We start from the raw sequence: 16046 nt of genomic DNA, 5'->3' as shown, positions 1-16046 counted from the left end.
GTCCCATACAAATGAGTTAATTACCTGCAGCAGACTTTGAAAACAAAGCAAGAAACGTGTAAAATAAAGGCTGTTGTCTCTTTGTGTAACAGTTTCTCCTGGGATACATCATGTTCATAAAGAGAACTGGGCAATTTCCTATAGCTCCAGAATTCTAGGGAGCCTAGGTTTTTAGGATTTCTGACCATAGAGACCCTGAGTAGAAAAGCATTTAAGTGGCAGGTGGGCAAAATGTAAGTCACCAATGGGCCAGTAGCTTTTGGGATAGCATTACCCACTCTTGGCTTAGGGAGTATGGAACTTTAGTAAAGGGAACTACTGGGAAGGTCCAACACATGGGACATCATTTTTGAGGGCCTAGAGGTTGGGGCAGGGAGGAGGAAGAATGTACAAACACGTGGAAATTAAAAGGAACTTAAGGATAGCTGATTCCATTACCTTTATTTTTATTTAATTTATTTATTTATTGGGTCTTTTTGCCATTTCTTTGGCCACTCCTGCAGCATGTGGAGGTTCCCAGGCTAGGGGTCCAATCGGAGCTTCAGCCGCTGGCCTTTGCCACAGCCATAGCAACACAGGATCCAAGCTGCGTCTGCGACCTACACCACAGCTCACGGCAACACCGGATCCTTAACCCACTGAGCAAGGCCAGGAATTGAACCCGCAACTTCATGGTTCTTAGTCGGATTTGTTAACCACTGAGCCACAACGGAACTCCCCATTATCTTTATTTTTAAAATGGGAGTTCCCATTGCAGCTCTGCAGGTTAGGGACCCAACATAGTATCCATGAGGATGTGGGTTCCATTAGTAGCCTCACTCAGTGGATGAAGGATCTGGTGTTGGTGCAAGCTGTGGTGTAGGTCTTAGATGTGGCTCAGATCCGGTGTGGCCATGGCTGTGGCATAGCCCTCAACTGCTGTTCCGATTCAACCCCTAGCCCAGGAACTTCCATATACCACAGGTGCAGCCATTAAAAAGAAGAAAAAAGAGAATAAGAAAAATGAAAATGTTGAAATTAGAGGGGTTATCTGTGCCTTAGCAGCAGGCTTGCTTTCACTTTTAAATTGGAGCTCCATGGAAACAGCGTTGCTTGTCTCTGAATGTTTGACATAGTTGTTGGTGACTTCTAGCTCTCATTCCTGTTACTTTCATGGTGTTAATGTCCAGCCAATATCATGTTGGAAACAAAGGCTTAGTATGCAAAGTAAATATAAGCTGCATTCCCAAGGAAAATGGTGTATCCTGGAACCAAATTGTAAAATTCCTGAAGAGCAGCGATTTTGTTGTGCATGTCTTTGTATCTTTCTCAATACCAAGCATTGTGTTTTATATAAATATAAAACTTAAATATTTGCTTATTGAAAAATACTCCAGCTGTGAAAAAATCTGTAATATTTTCATCATCAGCAGGAACAGTATGAAGTGTATGGATCTGGAGACAGACTGCCTGGATTTGAATCCAGCTCGGCTGAATATAAGCCATGGCCTTGGGCAGGGGACCTAACTTCTCTGTGTCTTAGTTTCCTTGGCCGTAAACTGGAATATTACTAATAATGATATATAAATTGTTCATGAGGATTAAATGACTTAATATATGCCAAGCATTTAAAACAATACCTGGAACAGGAAATTACTCCATGAACATTAGCTATTACTAGTCAGTCTGCAGAGAAGGCTATTTGTAATTTCTTATGAGAAACGTTCCAGAATAGCATGATTTTTATTGGTGTGCATAATAAATTAGAATGACTGTTATAGAGGTCATCAGTTCTCATGGTTCTGGACCTTTCTTCATTCAGAATTAAATTTAATATAGTTCTTAATCCCCTCTATTACCTCTGTTTACATGCTGGTATCTAGATTTTCTTAATGAATAAATGGGCTCCATATTGTGGTCACTGTTGTCTGGAGCCACATTTTGCTCTGTCCGTTGTCCTCTTACAAATTATTGTAGATGAGATCCCATTGACTTTCATCCTTTGGTTCCACGAGACAGCAGTGTCAATCAGCCCTCCCTCCTTTAGCAAGGCTCTGTGTGTGTTCTTCAATCCCAGGGGTGCCCTCCCCAAGTTGACATCTTAGTCAGTGTTCCCTTGAGACCTGAGGATTTTCTTTTCCTCATCCTTTAGAATCCAGCTTGAAACTCATCTGAACTTGAGTAAGGAGAATCCGCCTTGTATACTCATCCGCCCAACTATCCATCCATCCATCCAACTGTTACTTTGATTCATCAGCTCTTTAACCTTGAGATGTTATTGCTTGACTGATACACACCTGATATGAGTAAGGATCCTCATTCTGGTTTTATTTCCACAGTATGTTCCTCCAGATCTCTGCGTCTGCAATTTTGTGCTGGAACAGTCCCTCTCTGTCAGAGCCCTTCAGGAAATGCTTGCCAACACAGGTGAAAATGGCGGCGAAGGGGTGAGTACCTGGCTTATGTCCTAGGTGGGCACTGAGACACACCACAGCCCAAAAGTACACTTCATTTCATTCCTTTAGCTGTGAGCTGGAAAACCTTGGTATCCTTGAGTCAGTCCTCTTATTCCTCTTAGTTAGCAGCCAACTAACGCAGCTTTCTATGAATTAACCAATTTCCATCAAAAAATAAAATAGATCACCATTACTGCTGCCTGAGCAGGGCATGAGACATTGACCTCATAATCCATCAGGAAATGTGGAGAGGCTAAAAGGGCCTTGGGATGGAGGGTACCTGTGAGGCAAGTTCTTTGTTCTTGAGAAAGTCTCATCAGAGATTTATGACTGCCCTAATGGAGAACAAGCAGCTTATAGCATTTTGGAGAGATTTTCTTGTAGAATTCAAAGTCTTTGAACTGTTTCCAGATCTCCACAGATTGACTCATGATGAGCAAAAACAGAGCTGTCTCGAGTTTCTATTGTCGCTAGAATTGTCTCTAAGTATTTTACTGAGGGATTATGGTCTCCCAAAGGTCTCCTGGGCAGACTTTGGCCAGAGACCTCAGAGTAATTTTTGATGCTTTTCCTAATAACCCACATGTATTTATATTCACTTTTAAAATATTTAATTCTATGCCCTGAATATCTCAAGTCCAACCACCTCTCCACTGCCCTTAGACACTGTATTAGATGACTGTCCACGGCTTTCTGGGTTACCCCACAGCTTGCTAACTGCTTTGGTCCCTTCTGTACTTACCTTCCCTATCATTTTTTTTCCCACTCAGCTGTCACAATGTTCTTTCAAAAATGCATATCTGATCATTACATTTTACTGTCTTAAAATTCTCTGTCTTTCCATTACCTTGAGAGAAATCCCAAATTCCTTAGCTAGGCATTAAAACACACATCCCCCAAGTGCTCAGTGATCCAACCACATTGAATTCCTTTCACTTCCTCAAGCATGACAATTCTGTTTGCCTCAGATCATAAATGTCAGCTGTTCCCTCCATTTAGAATGGCTTCCTCCTCCCCTCTCTCTTCCCTTAGGTGATTTTTACTTCTCTGTCAAGGGACAAGATATTAGATTGACTGCGAAGCCTTTGTTGACCCCTTAGGTCTAGGATAGGTGCCCTTGCTTGACCAATAGTTAGTGAATAATTCTTAACATTCTATACTGTAATTGCAAGTGTATGTGTTTGCTTGGTTTTGTTTTTTTTTTTTTTTGGTTTTTTTTTTGCATCCTATGTTGCACGTGGGTAGGAACTGTTTGCAGTACCCAGCACTTTGTTGCTTGACTCGAATGAACTCATACATAATGAAGAAGTGTCTCATTTGTGGTAGAAGAGACAATGACCACAGACTCAAGAGAAATAATATTTACATTGAGGTCATCTTCTCATTCTTAATGTGAACTTACATAAGTCTTCTCATCTCTTGTGGCTGTAGTGCTCTCATCTATAAAATGGGGATGTCTAATTAGTTTTCTAGGGTCCTAAACACCAATATTTGTGATTCTTCACTCTTTTGCTTTAGAATAATGTGCTGCTATCAACCACATGAAAATAGCTTTGTTTTGTTTCTTGGAGCAATAACACAGCTGATTTTTTTGTTCTTTTGATGTTCATTGAAGACACTGTTCACTTCTCCCTTGCATTGATTGACCTCAGTACACCATGCTTTCCTCCTTAGGCACACATCCTCAAATGTTTCTGCTTCAATACAACAAATTTATTTTTAATTGCTCACATTTTTTCCCAAGATAATTACAACTATCCCACTTTCAGTGTCAACCAAGATCAGCCTAGACCCTGCCAATTTATGGCCCCAGAATAGAAATTGGGAAAAAAGAAGCTATATTAACTGGAGAATTAGCTCATGGGAATTCTCTTATCCTCTTTTCTTAAGAAAGTGCATTTCAAAAAAAAATCTTTATCGTTTAGTTTGAATAATTTAGGGAGTCCTGAAGATGACAAAGTAAATTGAAAGGCTCTGGTTATAATCCTTGCTCTTGTTTGTTGCCAGGAACTTAAATAATAATCTCAACTTGGTTTATCTTAAAAAAAAAAAAAGAATAAATAACAATTCATTTTCCAAATAGAATGCAAAGAACAACTTAAGACTGAGTGGAGTTCCCGTCGCGGCGCGGTGGTTAACGAATCCGACTAGGAACCATGAGGTTGCAGGTTCGATCCCTGCCCTTGCTCAGTGGGTTAAGGATCCAGCGTTGCCGTGAGCTGTGGTGTAGGTTGCAGACGTGGCTCGGATCCTGCGTTGCTGTGGCTCTGGCGTAGGCCGGTGGCTGCAGCTCTGATTGGACCCCTAGCCTGGGAACCTCCATATGCCACAGGAGCGGCCCAAGAAATAGCAAAAAGACAAAAAAAAAAAAAAAAAAAAGACTGAGTGCTTAGTTTTGGAGCATATGAATAAGACATACCTTCATTACCAGCCATGTTATAGCAGGTTACTCCACATATATTTCAGGGGCTATATTTAATTTACAACATTTAAAAACCAATGTTGGAGGATCCATCCTCTTTGACAACTCAAGCCTGAAATAAATGATCCATGACATTTTTATTATTAAATAATCATTGGATAACAATCACCATGTTGAGTCCAAGTCTGAAATTTCCCATGTGTTCTTTTGCTGTTTTCTGCTATTTTACCAAAGACAAGAACTGCTTAGTAGTTACTTCACATCTTGATGCATTATTGCTGTTATTTTTAATAACTGCGGCTCTTCAAGCTGGAAGGAAGGGACTTAAAAAGAGCTAGAGTACAGAGGGGAGAGGATCCTCTTTTAAAATGATTAAGATTTTATTATTGGTTGGAGGCCCTACCAGTTACGTGAACAGCTGCTATAACCCTCTTAGAACTCTCCCACAGTTCCATCTGGGCTCTCAATCTTTATTATGAGAAATAATAGTTTTCTATAACCTCTTGAGTCTGAATGTTTTGCTTTTCTGAAGTGATTGCTGTGCATACTTACTATTAGTACTTAATTTGATTTGAGATGATAATAATCAGCAGGGAAGAAAAAGAAAAAGAGGAAAAATCAAGGAGGAAGTGAGTTAACATGAGAGACCATAATGATTCTCTGAGGAGCCCGGAGATGTCTGACTGGGTGGGCACTGCCGCTGCATGCCAGTCCATTCTGTTTGGAAAGAGGCATTTACTGCTTTTAAATAGATACTGCTTTCACTAATGATCATGACTGCCACCAAACGGGATGCTTTGAAGAGTGTCATTTTTCCGTCTAGGCATCAATTGGTCTGTTTGCTGCTGCACAGCAACTGGACTTTTTTTTTCTTTTTAATGACTTCAGTTGTTTGTTTACTCACATGATGAGTGTACAGAAGTCTTTTTGCAAGGATTGATGGTTTTGCAGCATTCCTTTTGCTAACCAGGTGTCTATCCTGGTTTAACAACAGGGAATTTATTGTTGAAATGTCCTTAGCTACAGCCAGGAGCACGTGGGATCCAGCTTTATGTTGAAAAGGGGCATGAATGATGAGGAGGCCCTGGGGGCAGAGGACGTTGGTGCCCTTCAGCGTCCACCCTCGCTAAACTCCTCCTTGGGTCACTTTACTCTGATTAAATCCTACCCGATGTTATTCTGGGGAATATCATCAAGAGATGGATGCTTGGCACTGTGGCCAGTTAAATAGCTGGAGTTTGAAGTAAAATCCTTGCCTACAAACACCAACATATTTTTTTCCATTGTGGAACAATGGGATCTACAAAATGTGAGGTCCCTAGCCCCCTTCAGCAGGACATGGGGCTCAAAAAGAGGTCACCATCTCCCTCTGTGCCCTCCATCCTCATCATCCAATAGCAGTGACTTTGAATTCAGAAATAGCAGCATTTGTAGTAAGAGAAATCCATTTTGCAGGCAAGTGTTTTTGGTCCAGGCTGTGCTAGACCAGGTGGCCCCTTGGACAAATTACTTCTTTCTGTACCTTACTTTCTGTGTCTTTAAAATGCAACCTCCCTCATGGGGATTGGTGAGAATTCAATGAGATAAGTGCTGACAGGTGCCTGTGAGTGTGAAAAGGAATATCAGTACCTCTTTTCATGTCCCAGATCCTTCAGGTATATTCGTACGCCTTAAAGGAGAGAGTTAACATGCGTGTGACCAGGTGCATGTTAAATCAAGGGCCGTATTACTACAAATGGGTTTTAACATGGATGAGTGTAGTGCTCCCCAAAATGAAAGACTGATTAACACAGTTACCAACTGCACTCCTGATAAGGGCTCTGGTTTTCTGTAAAAAGTTGACTTAATCACTGTTAGATTTTTACCACGTTAAAAAAGAGAGAGAGAGAGATGAAATATACATGTAAAGAGAATCAATGTTATGATTATATATGATTGTGACTTTCGATTCTAAAATATCTAGAATGCTAATACACAATCTGCTTGTTAAACTTGATTCGGGGAGTTCCTATTGTGGCTCAGTAGGTTACAAACCCGACTAGTATCCATGAGGATGTATGTTGGATCCCTGGCCTCTCTCAGTGGGTTAAGAATCCAGTGTTGCCATGACCTGTGGTGTAGGTCGCAGATGTGGCTCAGATCTGGCATTGCTGTGACTGTGGTGTAGGCCGACAGCTGCAGCTCTGACACAACCCCTAGCCTGGGAGCTTCCGTATGCCACGGATGCAGCCCTAAAAAGCAAAAAAAGAAAAAAAAATAATAAGTAAAACTTGATTCGGGAATATGACCTGGATAGGTGCTGTTTATGCAAGAACCTTTCTTAGAGATAACATCACTGAGAGGTGGTCCTTTAATTCCCCATATTATTTATGGGATGAGCTTTAGGAGGAGTTAAGAGGAATTTCAGGCTTCTTTCACTTGCCCCGTCCTCAGAGTACAGAATATTCCAAACAACACAGCCACTAAAGGAACGCGCACTGTGGTGGCACATTTGTCATGCTTGGGGATGATGTGCCTATGTTTTCTGTAAAGCTAGGGATTGCCTCCTAGCATTGAGTGACCTTGTAAGTGGCCTAGGAGGTATAATCTTACATTGTGCTGTACTCCTATAAATGTCATTTAAAGTACACATCATGAGGTACTTATCTTGGAGCCAAGTTCAAGACATTCATCCATCTTATAAAGTCACAGAAAATTTAGTCACAGAAAGGTGACAACATCATTAAAAAAGAATCTGCTAAAGATGCATCTCCCCTGACATCATTAGATAATGAATGCATGAAAACAGATGCTAATGAAGAGAATTAGAAGCCCCTTGTTTAAAGCTGGAATTCTGGCTGTGACCAGTGTGCCAACACATCCAGAATGAAGAAGGCAAATAGAAGCCTTACCTCTTTATTCCTGGGGCCCTGAGTTCTATGCTGTAGATGAGAAGAGATAACCCCCATCATCCAGATTTTGCTCTCAATCTAAGGTTTTCATCTTCCGTTTGTAATTGTCAGAAAAGAGCCAGAATGAGAATTTATGCTGGCACACATGTGGGGAGGGACCAAGACTGATGGAGGAACCCTGTACACAATTCGGAGTAAACCTCATTCCTGTTGACTTTTTTTTTTTTTTGTCATTTTGCCTTTTCTAGGGCTGCTCCTGCGGCATATGGAGGTTCCCAAGCTAGGGGTCTAATTGGAGCTGTAGCCACTGGCCTACGCCAGAGCCACAGCAACACGGAACCCGAGCTGCGTCTGCAGCCTACACCACAGCTGACGGCAACGCCGGATCCTTAACCCACTGAGCAAGGCCAGGAATTGAACCTGCAACCTCATGGTTCCTAGTTGGATTCGTTAACCACTGAGCCACGACGGAAACTCCCCTGTTGACATTTTTTAAAAGAAAGAAAGAAGTTATTGAGATAAGTCTCACCATGGGCATTGATTACACCTTTAGAAGAGGGCATAGCGTTTCCTTTGGAGAAAGAGTACAAAGTCATGTCTGCAAATGTCAGGATGTCGGTCCCAGGACCTGCCCCTAAATGCCTTAAAGCTAGAGTAGGGAGGATCACCACATTAGGGTTCAAGTCTAAACCTCCTTTGCGCTAGTTGGTAAAAAAAACCACTGCATCCAGCTCTACAAGTATCTCCTCCTTGCTCTCACTCAGGACCTCTCCTCTCCAGTGCCAGTGTCTGTCATCTCCAGGGTGTTACCCGTGCCTGCTGCCTAGTTGGCAGGAGCCAAATACCACAATATTAAATCCTCAACTTGCTTGACTTGACTGTGCTTTTTCTTTTGAAAGGGAGAAAAAGAAAATTCTATTTTGGGGTGTTTCCCTTTCTTTTTAACCTAGGGCTGGTTATCCACACCTGCTGCAAAGAAAAAAAAAAATTCTATTAACTTAATAATAACCCACTCTACTTGTTGAAATTGCTCTTACATGCAAAAGCTTGAGGGGTTTATACGTCAACAAATGGTCTTGAAAATCTGCCGTGTCTTAGTGTTTCCTCACCTTTGCTCGTGGGACGCAGCCTGTTCTGGTGGCCAAGCTGAGAGCAGGAGTTCAGTCCTAGCACTGCCACCGACTGAAAGTTCGCAGGCAAATCTTGCCCTGCCTCTGGGCTTTAGGACTGACAGCAAAATGCAAATGAACTTCCTCCCACTAGTGTTGGTCTTATTAGTACATCAAGTTGAAATGGAAAAGTGTTAGCACCTCACTTCCTCTGCTGTGTCCCATTGACAGTAGCCCATCACTGATTAGCTGTGGAAATGTTAGCCTGTGTGTATTGCCCATTATTCTGGATATCCTAGCTCCCTTAAGTGTAGGTGGATGGATGAATTAATTTACTGTCTTTCTGCTTTGGAGAAAGCAGAAAATTTGGGGAAAATTTTTTCAAACTCCATCCAGAATAACAACCCTAAAGCAATCACTAAGGGATGAACAATATAGTTTTCCTTGTTTTTTTTTTTTTTTTTTTGAGACGTAAATCTCCTATAAGTCTTTTTGTGAAGAATATAGGATGCATTCAGTAGTTTTGACAGAATATTTTCTTCAATGATCCAGATATTATTTTCAGAAATTAAACAATAGGAAAAGGCCTCCAAACTAAGGTTTTTAGGGTGTTTTTCCACAGACCAAATTGTCATTAAACTTACATCCTTTCTCTTCCTACTTTCTTTTCCCCTCCTTACTGTTCTCTCCTATGTTATGCTATTATTTTAGATGTAATGCTGATGTAATGGATTTTAATGTTTCTCTCATATACTAATACTGATTAAAATGTCTGCAAGAAACTCATTTTATTGTTGAACTGGCCATTTGATAACATGGTATCTCATTACAGTTTTCCATCTAGAAGACCTTACTTCATGGTAAGAAAGCACCTGTGTGGTAAAAGAAAAATCTAATCTATTGTTGGCAATATTTCTCAGAGAAAGAAATTCCATATTTTCTGATGTAGGTGTTGGCCATGTTCCTTGGGTGAATATTCTTGCATAAATATAAGTAAGAAAAAGTGCTGCAGACGAATTTAGGCTACAGCATGTTGTTTGCTTGCTAGTTTCTTGATGACATCAGCACTGTACTGGAAAAGTAAAAACAAACTTTTACATCTAATGCCACTGCTAACTTCTAGCTAAAATAACAAAATATACACCTGATAGGAACTCCATATCCCTTATTCCATTGGGTTTTCTCTATAATAAGTATCAGCAGATTCCTCAAATCACTTGAAAGCTTCCAGCAAGACTGGTGCATACTAAAATATCCATTTACTGTTTTGTTTTTGATTTTTGCTAGCTCAGTGACCTCTCAGAATGGGTATGTGATTCACTTCCTTACTATACACAAACTTTGTATGGACAACTGACTGCAGCTGTATTTGTAATGGGCCTTTCATTTGTGAGTGTTCAGGGCAGTTTTCATCTTCCATGTCTCTGCAATTTAAAAAAATACCAGTGTACCCCACACTTCAATCTGGTGGAGTTAGAGCTGCACACATAGAAATTTGTTGCCGAGAAGCTTGTTAAACTATTGCTCTGCAATTAGAAGAATGGCTTGCTTGCTAACACATTTTTTGTTGTTGTTCAAGATATTGGAAATTGTTTTTAAAGTCTTTCTTTTTTCCCTCAATATGGTCTAGATGGCCTGTAGCCCTAGGGTTCAACTAGGGGAGATGAGAGAGGTGTACAGCCTTGCCTTACTCCAAGTTTCTCAGTCTTCAGACTTGTCTAGTCTATTATGCAGCTCCCGATCTGCTCTTCCAGAAGACTGAAATTCGTAATAAAAATGGAAAAAGCTAGTTGGATATTTTCCCTTACTCATGCAACATCCCCAAAGTGAGCCAACAGAAGAATCAAATGTTAATTTCAACAGTTAAGAATAACCATTAAATTAACTCACTTTTTACATTTCTTCATATCCTGAGTAGAAGCATTTTCTAATGAAAGAACCTGCAGAATTAATTTTTAAAGCTCTAGACTCTATCACATTCCCTCTTTCTGAATATAGTGCTTCAGCTTTAGTAGAATTGCCTTTCCTTTTGTGGAATTTTTTTCATTCTGAAGTCAGTGCCTCCTGTTTAAAATCAATATACCTGTGTGATGTCTTGAGCCTATTTTGCAAATCTGGTAACACATAGCTTGGTTGATGTTACACAAACCCTGGAATTCTTGTTCTTGCTGTGGACATTCGAATCCTCTGGTAATACAGCCGTGTCAGAATGACTACAGTCATCTTAGAAAGCTTGAGCCTCTTCCCCAGAGCTGGACTAAATGTGGTTTTCAGTGTGTGTGTGTGTGTGTGTGTAGTTTACATTTTAATTGCAGAAAAAAAATAAACATCTTCACTAAAGTTTCTTGGAGGAGTGAGTAGGGATTGGAGTACTTCAACTTTCCATAGCACATGCTAAGTAGGTAAATACTTGTATTTTTGGTGGGGATTGATGCCAGATTTTGCTGAAATATTTTTTAAATGACTAGTTGGGGTCAGAGATGGATTTCAGCTGCATTTTTAGGAATTGGTTTTAATACTAAATTGTAGGATATTTGAATTGAGAGGCAGTCTTTCATTTTAAGAGATTGACTTACCTTTTAAAAATGAAACACATTTGGAATTCAAGGAATCCTGAGAGAATAGAAACCTTCCAGGTTACTTATTAGACTTTCCCTTTGATTGTGTAATTTACTTTTAATATCTACTGGAGTATAAATTATATATTAGTAGGGAAAATTGAATGAACTAGGAAAAAACTCCAACTTATTTTCATTTCATGAAAGTTTAATGAAAGCATCTATTTGGATATTCTGGCAAAGGAAAATTAACTTGGTGCCAGAGAAACCCCGATCTCCATGGACATTTTAATCCTCACTGGTGTGAAAACCCTGTAGCCAGTGTCCCCATTCTATGATCACAAATATCTGGTTTTAGAATTGGAGGATCTAGAATCAATGGAAAAAAAAGCAAGAATAAGAACAAGAAGGTTTGGGGAATTCCCATTATGGCTCAGTGGTAATGAACCCAACTAGGACCCATGAAGATGTGGGTTCAATCCCTGACCTTGCTCAGTGGGTTAAGAATCCAGTGTTGCCAGGAGCTGTGGTGAAGGCCACAGATGTGGCTTGGATCCCAAGTTGCTGTGGCTGCCAGCTATAGCTCTGTTTCCACCCTTGACCTGGAACTTCCATATGCTTTGGGTGCAGCCCTAAAAAGCAAAAAAGCAAAACAAAGAAAAAGAAACTGATGGGGCAAAAAAGGCCTCCCACTCTGCAGGGGAAGAAGAGGAAAGCTGAAGGCAGAATACTTGTTCTTACCTGGCACCTCCTGTAGGTGAGACTAAGGCAGGTGCTGAGGTAGGAAGAGGGAGGGTGCTAAGCCTTGTTCCCCAGTCTGAAGATGTTGCTCTAGTGGGAGGGAGGAAAGCATAGGATAGGAGGGGCTGGGCATTCTGGCCAGGGTGCTGCCGCTCTCTAGGCCTTGTTCGGACCCTCTGCACCATGGGGCCTCTGAACTGCATTAGTGGATCCTGAACATCTTAGGACACAGTTCTGGAACCATTGTCTCTCCATGAGGAAGCATTCGCAAGTCAGGAATTTGCAATTAGGAAAATAAAGGCAATGAATGCGTTGTTAAGCTAACTTTATAAATGGAAAGGTCTGTCTTATTTTCTGTGATGATGTCCTTTTCAGTATTCCATAACATAATGGTAATAAAGTTGGTGTACTTTGCTTTTGGAAATTATAGTGAGAGTATAGGTAATAGATATATATATTTTTTTCTTTAATACCCTAGCTGGGCATAGTGTAAGGTTGGGAACTGTGTGTTGATGATCTGTTCTGGTCCTATTCTTGAAATTATACAAATTCTTAAACTCGTGAACCCCTAAGACCTCTTCTCATGTACGCTTTTGGGGCTCCATGCTTTAAGCAGTTTTAGCCCAACACCAGACACCCATTGTTTTGGCTTATTTACAATTTATTTTTAATGAAATCCAGGTAGTCGGTGTCCTTGTCAGTGGTTGTTACTTGCATCTTCCTTCGTGGGTAACTCGATCTTAGCCCTGTGATGGAAGGGAGAGGCATCTGAGTTCACAGGCACCAGTCGTGTCTTCTTTATCTTTTTTGTTGTTGTTGTTGTTGCGGAGAGAAAAGTGGAGCCAGCACATTAAGAATCCCCTGCTGCCATCTCATTAGTGAAATGTGGCTGGAGACTGGGTTCCTGGCACCCATTTCTCTGCTGCTTCTCTGCTTTTATAACATGGAGAGTGGTGGACAGGAGAACCGGGGTGCTACTCTTCAGAATGCATTTGGAGCTATTCCCATGTCAGCATGGCCAGCACTCTGCAGACTTCTGTTGAAGAACAGCCTTTGGGGATTCGTTTGAGGAGGTGTACTTCCCATTCCTAATTCCCCTGAGTCCTGCTCTCTAGGTGGGAGTGGAGTCAGTGATGGAAACTCATGGTATTATCACTCCTGAAAATACCCATTTGCATGTCTTTGGTGAGATGCTAAAAAATTAAGTTGAATGCGTTGCCTTTTTTTTTCCCCCCTCTTTTAACTAGGTGTATATCTTTAAACAGTTGTTTCTTTTCTAAAGTTTATGACTGGATATTAGAATTTTCAGAATCCCTACTGGAGTACAAAAATTTCTGGATTTTATCTAATTCAGATACAGGTATCTGAATTGTAATTCTTGAGTCAAGGAGAGACAGAGGGAGAGGGAGCTGTCCGTGGTGCTGATTCCTTAAGTTAATGCAGCATGCTACCTACTCAGCTCAGGAAGTAGCTCCAGGGGCCTGGGGCAAGAGACCAGGCATTTTGCCCCAGACAGCTATAAGACTATGTGCCATGTTTTACCCCAGTGACTTTACCTTATGCCCTGCTCTCATAGGGGTTTTCCTGTATCAGCTTACCAAAGAGACTGTTGGCAAACCCTGATCCAGTTTTAGGATTTACACAATTTGGGGGGAGGGGGGAATGACCTGGTATAGTATAAACATCCCAAATTCACATTCTTTCACTCAGCCTTTAACTGGGTTCAATGACGTGTTTCTACACCAGTTTCATCCAGAGATTTCTAATACGGAAAATGGCGGGTGAATATTTGACAAGATGTTAGCATTTCATAACCTCTTGCTCTGCTCAGTGTTGTAAAGTTTTGGTGGCTTTGACTCCCTGTTTCACTCCTGCATTGCACCAAGTGTGCCTCAGCCCTGGGTGATGCTCAGGGCCTGGGAGAGGTCTGAGCAGCAGAGGTCACAATTCTCTGACCCCACATGATTGACTCAGGTCACCAGGACAATGAGCAGCTGCTGCTGCCCAGTTCATTGTTCCCTCCGGGAAGCATCTTTGATGTGTAGGCAGCAGGGATATATAGGTCCATGATTTATTAGCTACACTGATTTCATTCAGTGTCAGCAGGAGAAACAGTAGGACCGCAGTACTCCCAGGCTCTCTCACAAATGCAGTCTCTCACTGCCATAGAACAAGGAAGGGGAGAAATAAATTAGGAGTTTGAGGTTAACATATATACATGAATATATATATAATAGATAAATAAAAAGGACCTACTGTATAGCAGGGAGTAGGGGGGAGAGCTATATTCAATGTCTTATAATAACCTATAATGAAAAAGAACCTGAAAAAGAGTATGTGTGTGTGTGTGTGTGTATATATGTGTGTGTGTATATATATATGTCCTTATATGTCTGAATCACTTTTCTGTAATCTGAAATTAACACATTATAAATCAACTATGCTTCAATTTTTTTAAAAAATTAATGTTCTAATGACAGAAAGAAAACTGGAGAAAAAAAAAAAAAAGAATATACCAGGATCTCATTGTTTATCCACTCCAAATGCTATAGTTTGCATCTGCCAGGATCTCATTGTTTATCCACTCCAAATGCTATAGTTTGCATCTATCAACCCCAAACTCCAGGGAACTGTATCTAATCACTTGCAATGGAACATGATGGAGGATAATCTGAGAAAAAGAATGTGTTTCATACACACACACACACACACACACACACACACACACACACACATCTGGGTCACTTTACTGTATAGCAGAAATTGACAGAACATAGTAAATCAACTATAATAAAATTTTTTATTGAAAAAAATAAAGAATGCCCTGTCTAGTTAACCTGTTTATATAAAACTCCACTTCCTTGTCTCAGAACCTCAGACTTTTCCTAAAGTGCAAATTCCTCTTAAACTCTGCTGTATCTCTTCCCGAAGTAGAGCTTCCTAGGCCATACTTGCTTCACCTCTAACAGCACTGATTTAATTCATAATTTTTTTTAGATTTTATTAGATTGAGCTGTTCCCAGAGCAACCAAGAATGATACTCTCACTTGCTAAATCCTGGCACTAACAGATGCAATTCCAACTGACTTTTTGTTTCACCTAGTTTTTTTGTGCTTGCAGGAATGCAAAATGCTCTTCAGTTCTGCCAGTCGCTTTCTTCTATCTGTCTGTCTGTAAGGACTCATGACTTGTGTGCTTTTTAAAAATATATATCCGCTTCATTTTAATTCTATCATTGAACCTTGGCATCTTTCTTTCTTGTGAATAATAAATGTCACCCAACATTTGCCCACATATACACTTGTCTTTCCAAACTAACCCCCCAATATAAAAGGAATTTATTTGTGTCTGTCCTTTTTATTTAATTTCTTTTTCCCCTATAGTACTATTCTACTAAGAATTCTAACAGAAGAAAAATAGCCTCCATTTTCATTTCTTGTATCAAACTATGTTGAAAACTCAGTTCCTTAATCCCCTCCTTCTTAAAGGTGATAATCCTGATTATTGCATACTGTGAAACATTAGTAGACTTCCTTGCTGGACATTCACTCATGTTTCATCCTACTTTATCTTATCCTCAGGTCTAGCACAAAACTCCCCAAATGGTCTTTATTTTAGCATATATACATAGGTATGTCCCTCAAAACCATAAAACTTCCAAATTGATAAGATCTATTTTATTTATTTATATTTATTCATTTATTTTATTAAAGTATATTTGAGTATCCTTGAGGATGCAGGGGCGGCAACTGGCATTGCCGTGAGCTGTGGTATGGGTTGCAGATGTGACTCAGATCTGGCATTGCTGTGGCTGTAGCATGGGCTGGCAGCTACAGCTCCAGTTTGACCCCTAGCCTGGGAACTTCCATATGCCACAGGTGCGACCCTAG

At 40.5% G+C, this 16046-nt stretch overlaps 1 protein-coding gene across 10 annotated transcripts in view; it reads left to right on the top strand.

Moving 5' to 3' along the window:
• Nucleotides 1–16046, top strand: part of RYR3 (ryanodine receptor 3) — a 568796-nt gene that overhangs the window by 204842 nt on the left and 347908 nt on the right. For all 10 annotated transcript variants that reach the window (XR_014810912.1, XR_014810914.1, XR_014810913.1 and 7 more), the window contains exon 3: nt 2319–2426. Coding sequence is in view for 6 of the 10 variants with exons in the window: in XM_084969350.1 (XP_084825476.1) it covers nt 2319–2426 (108 nt within the window). In the remaining 4 variants the exon portion in view is untranslated. The remainder of the gene's footprint in view (nt 1–2318; nt 2427–16046) is intronic.

This window comes from Sus scrofa, chromosome 7 (assembly GCF_054392235.1).
Source record: "Sus scrofa isolate SSC_HxYL_T2T_F1_AM1 chromosome 7, Sscrofa_HxYL_maternal_Yorkshire_Landrace_v2.0, whole genome shotgun sequence".
Lineage (NCBI taxonomy): Eukaryota > Metazoa > Chordata > Mammalia > Artiodactyla > Suidae > Sus > Sus scrofa.
This window is presented reverse-complemented; position numbering and strand designations above follow the sequence as displayed.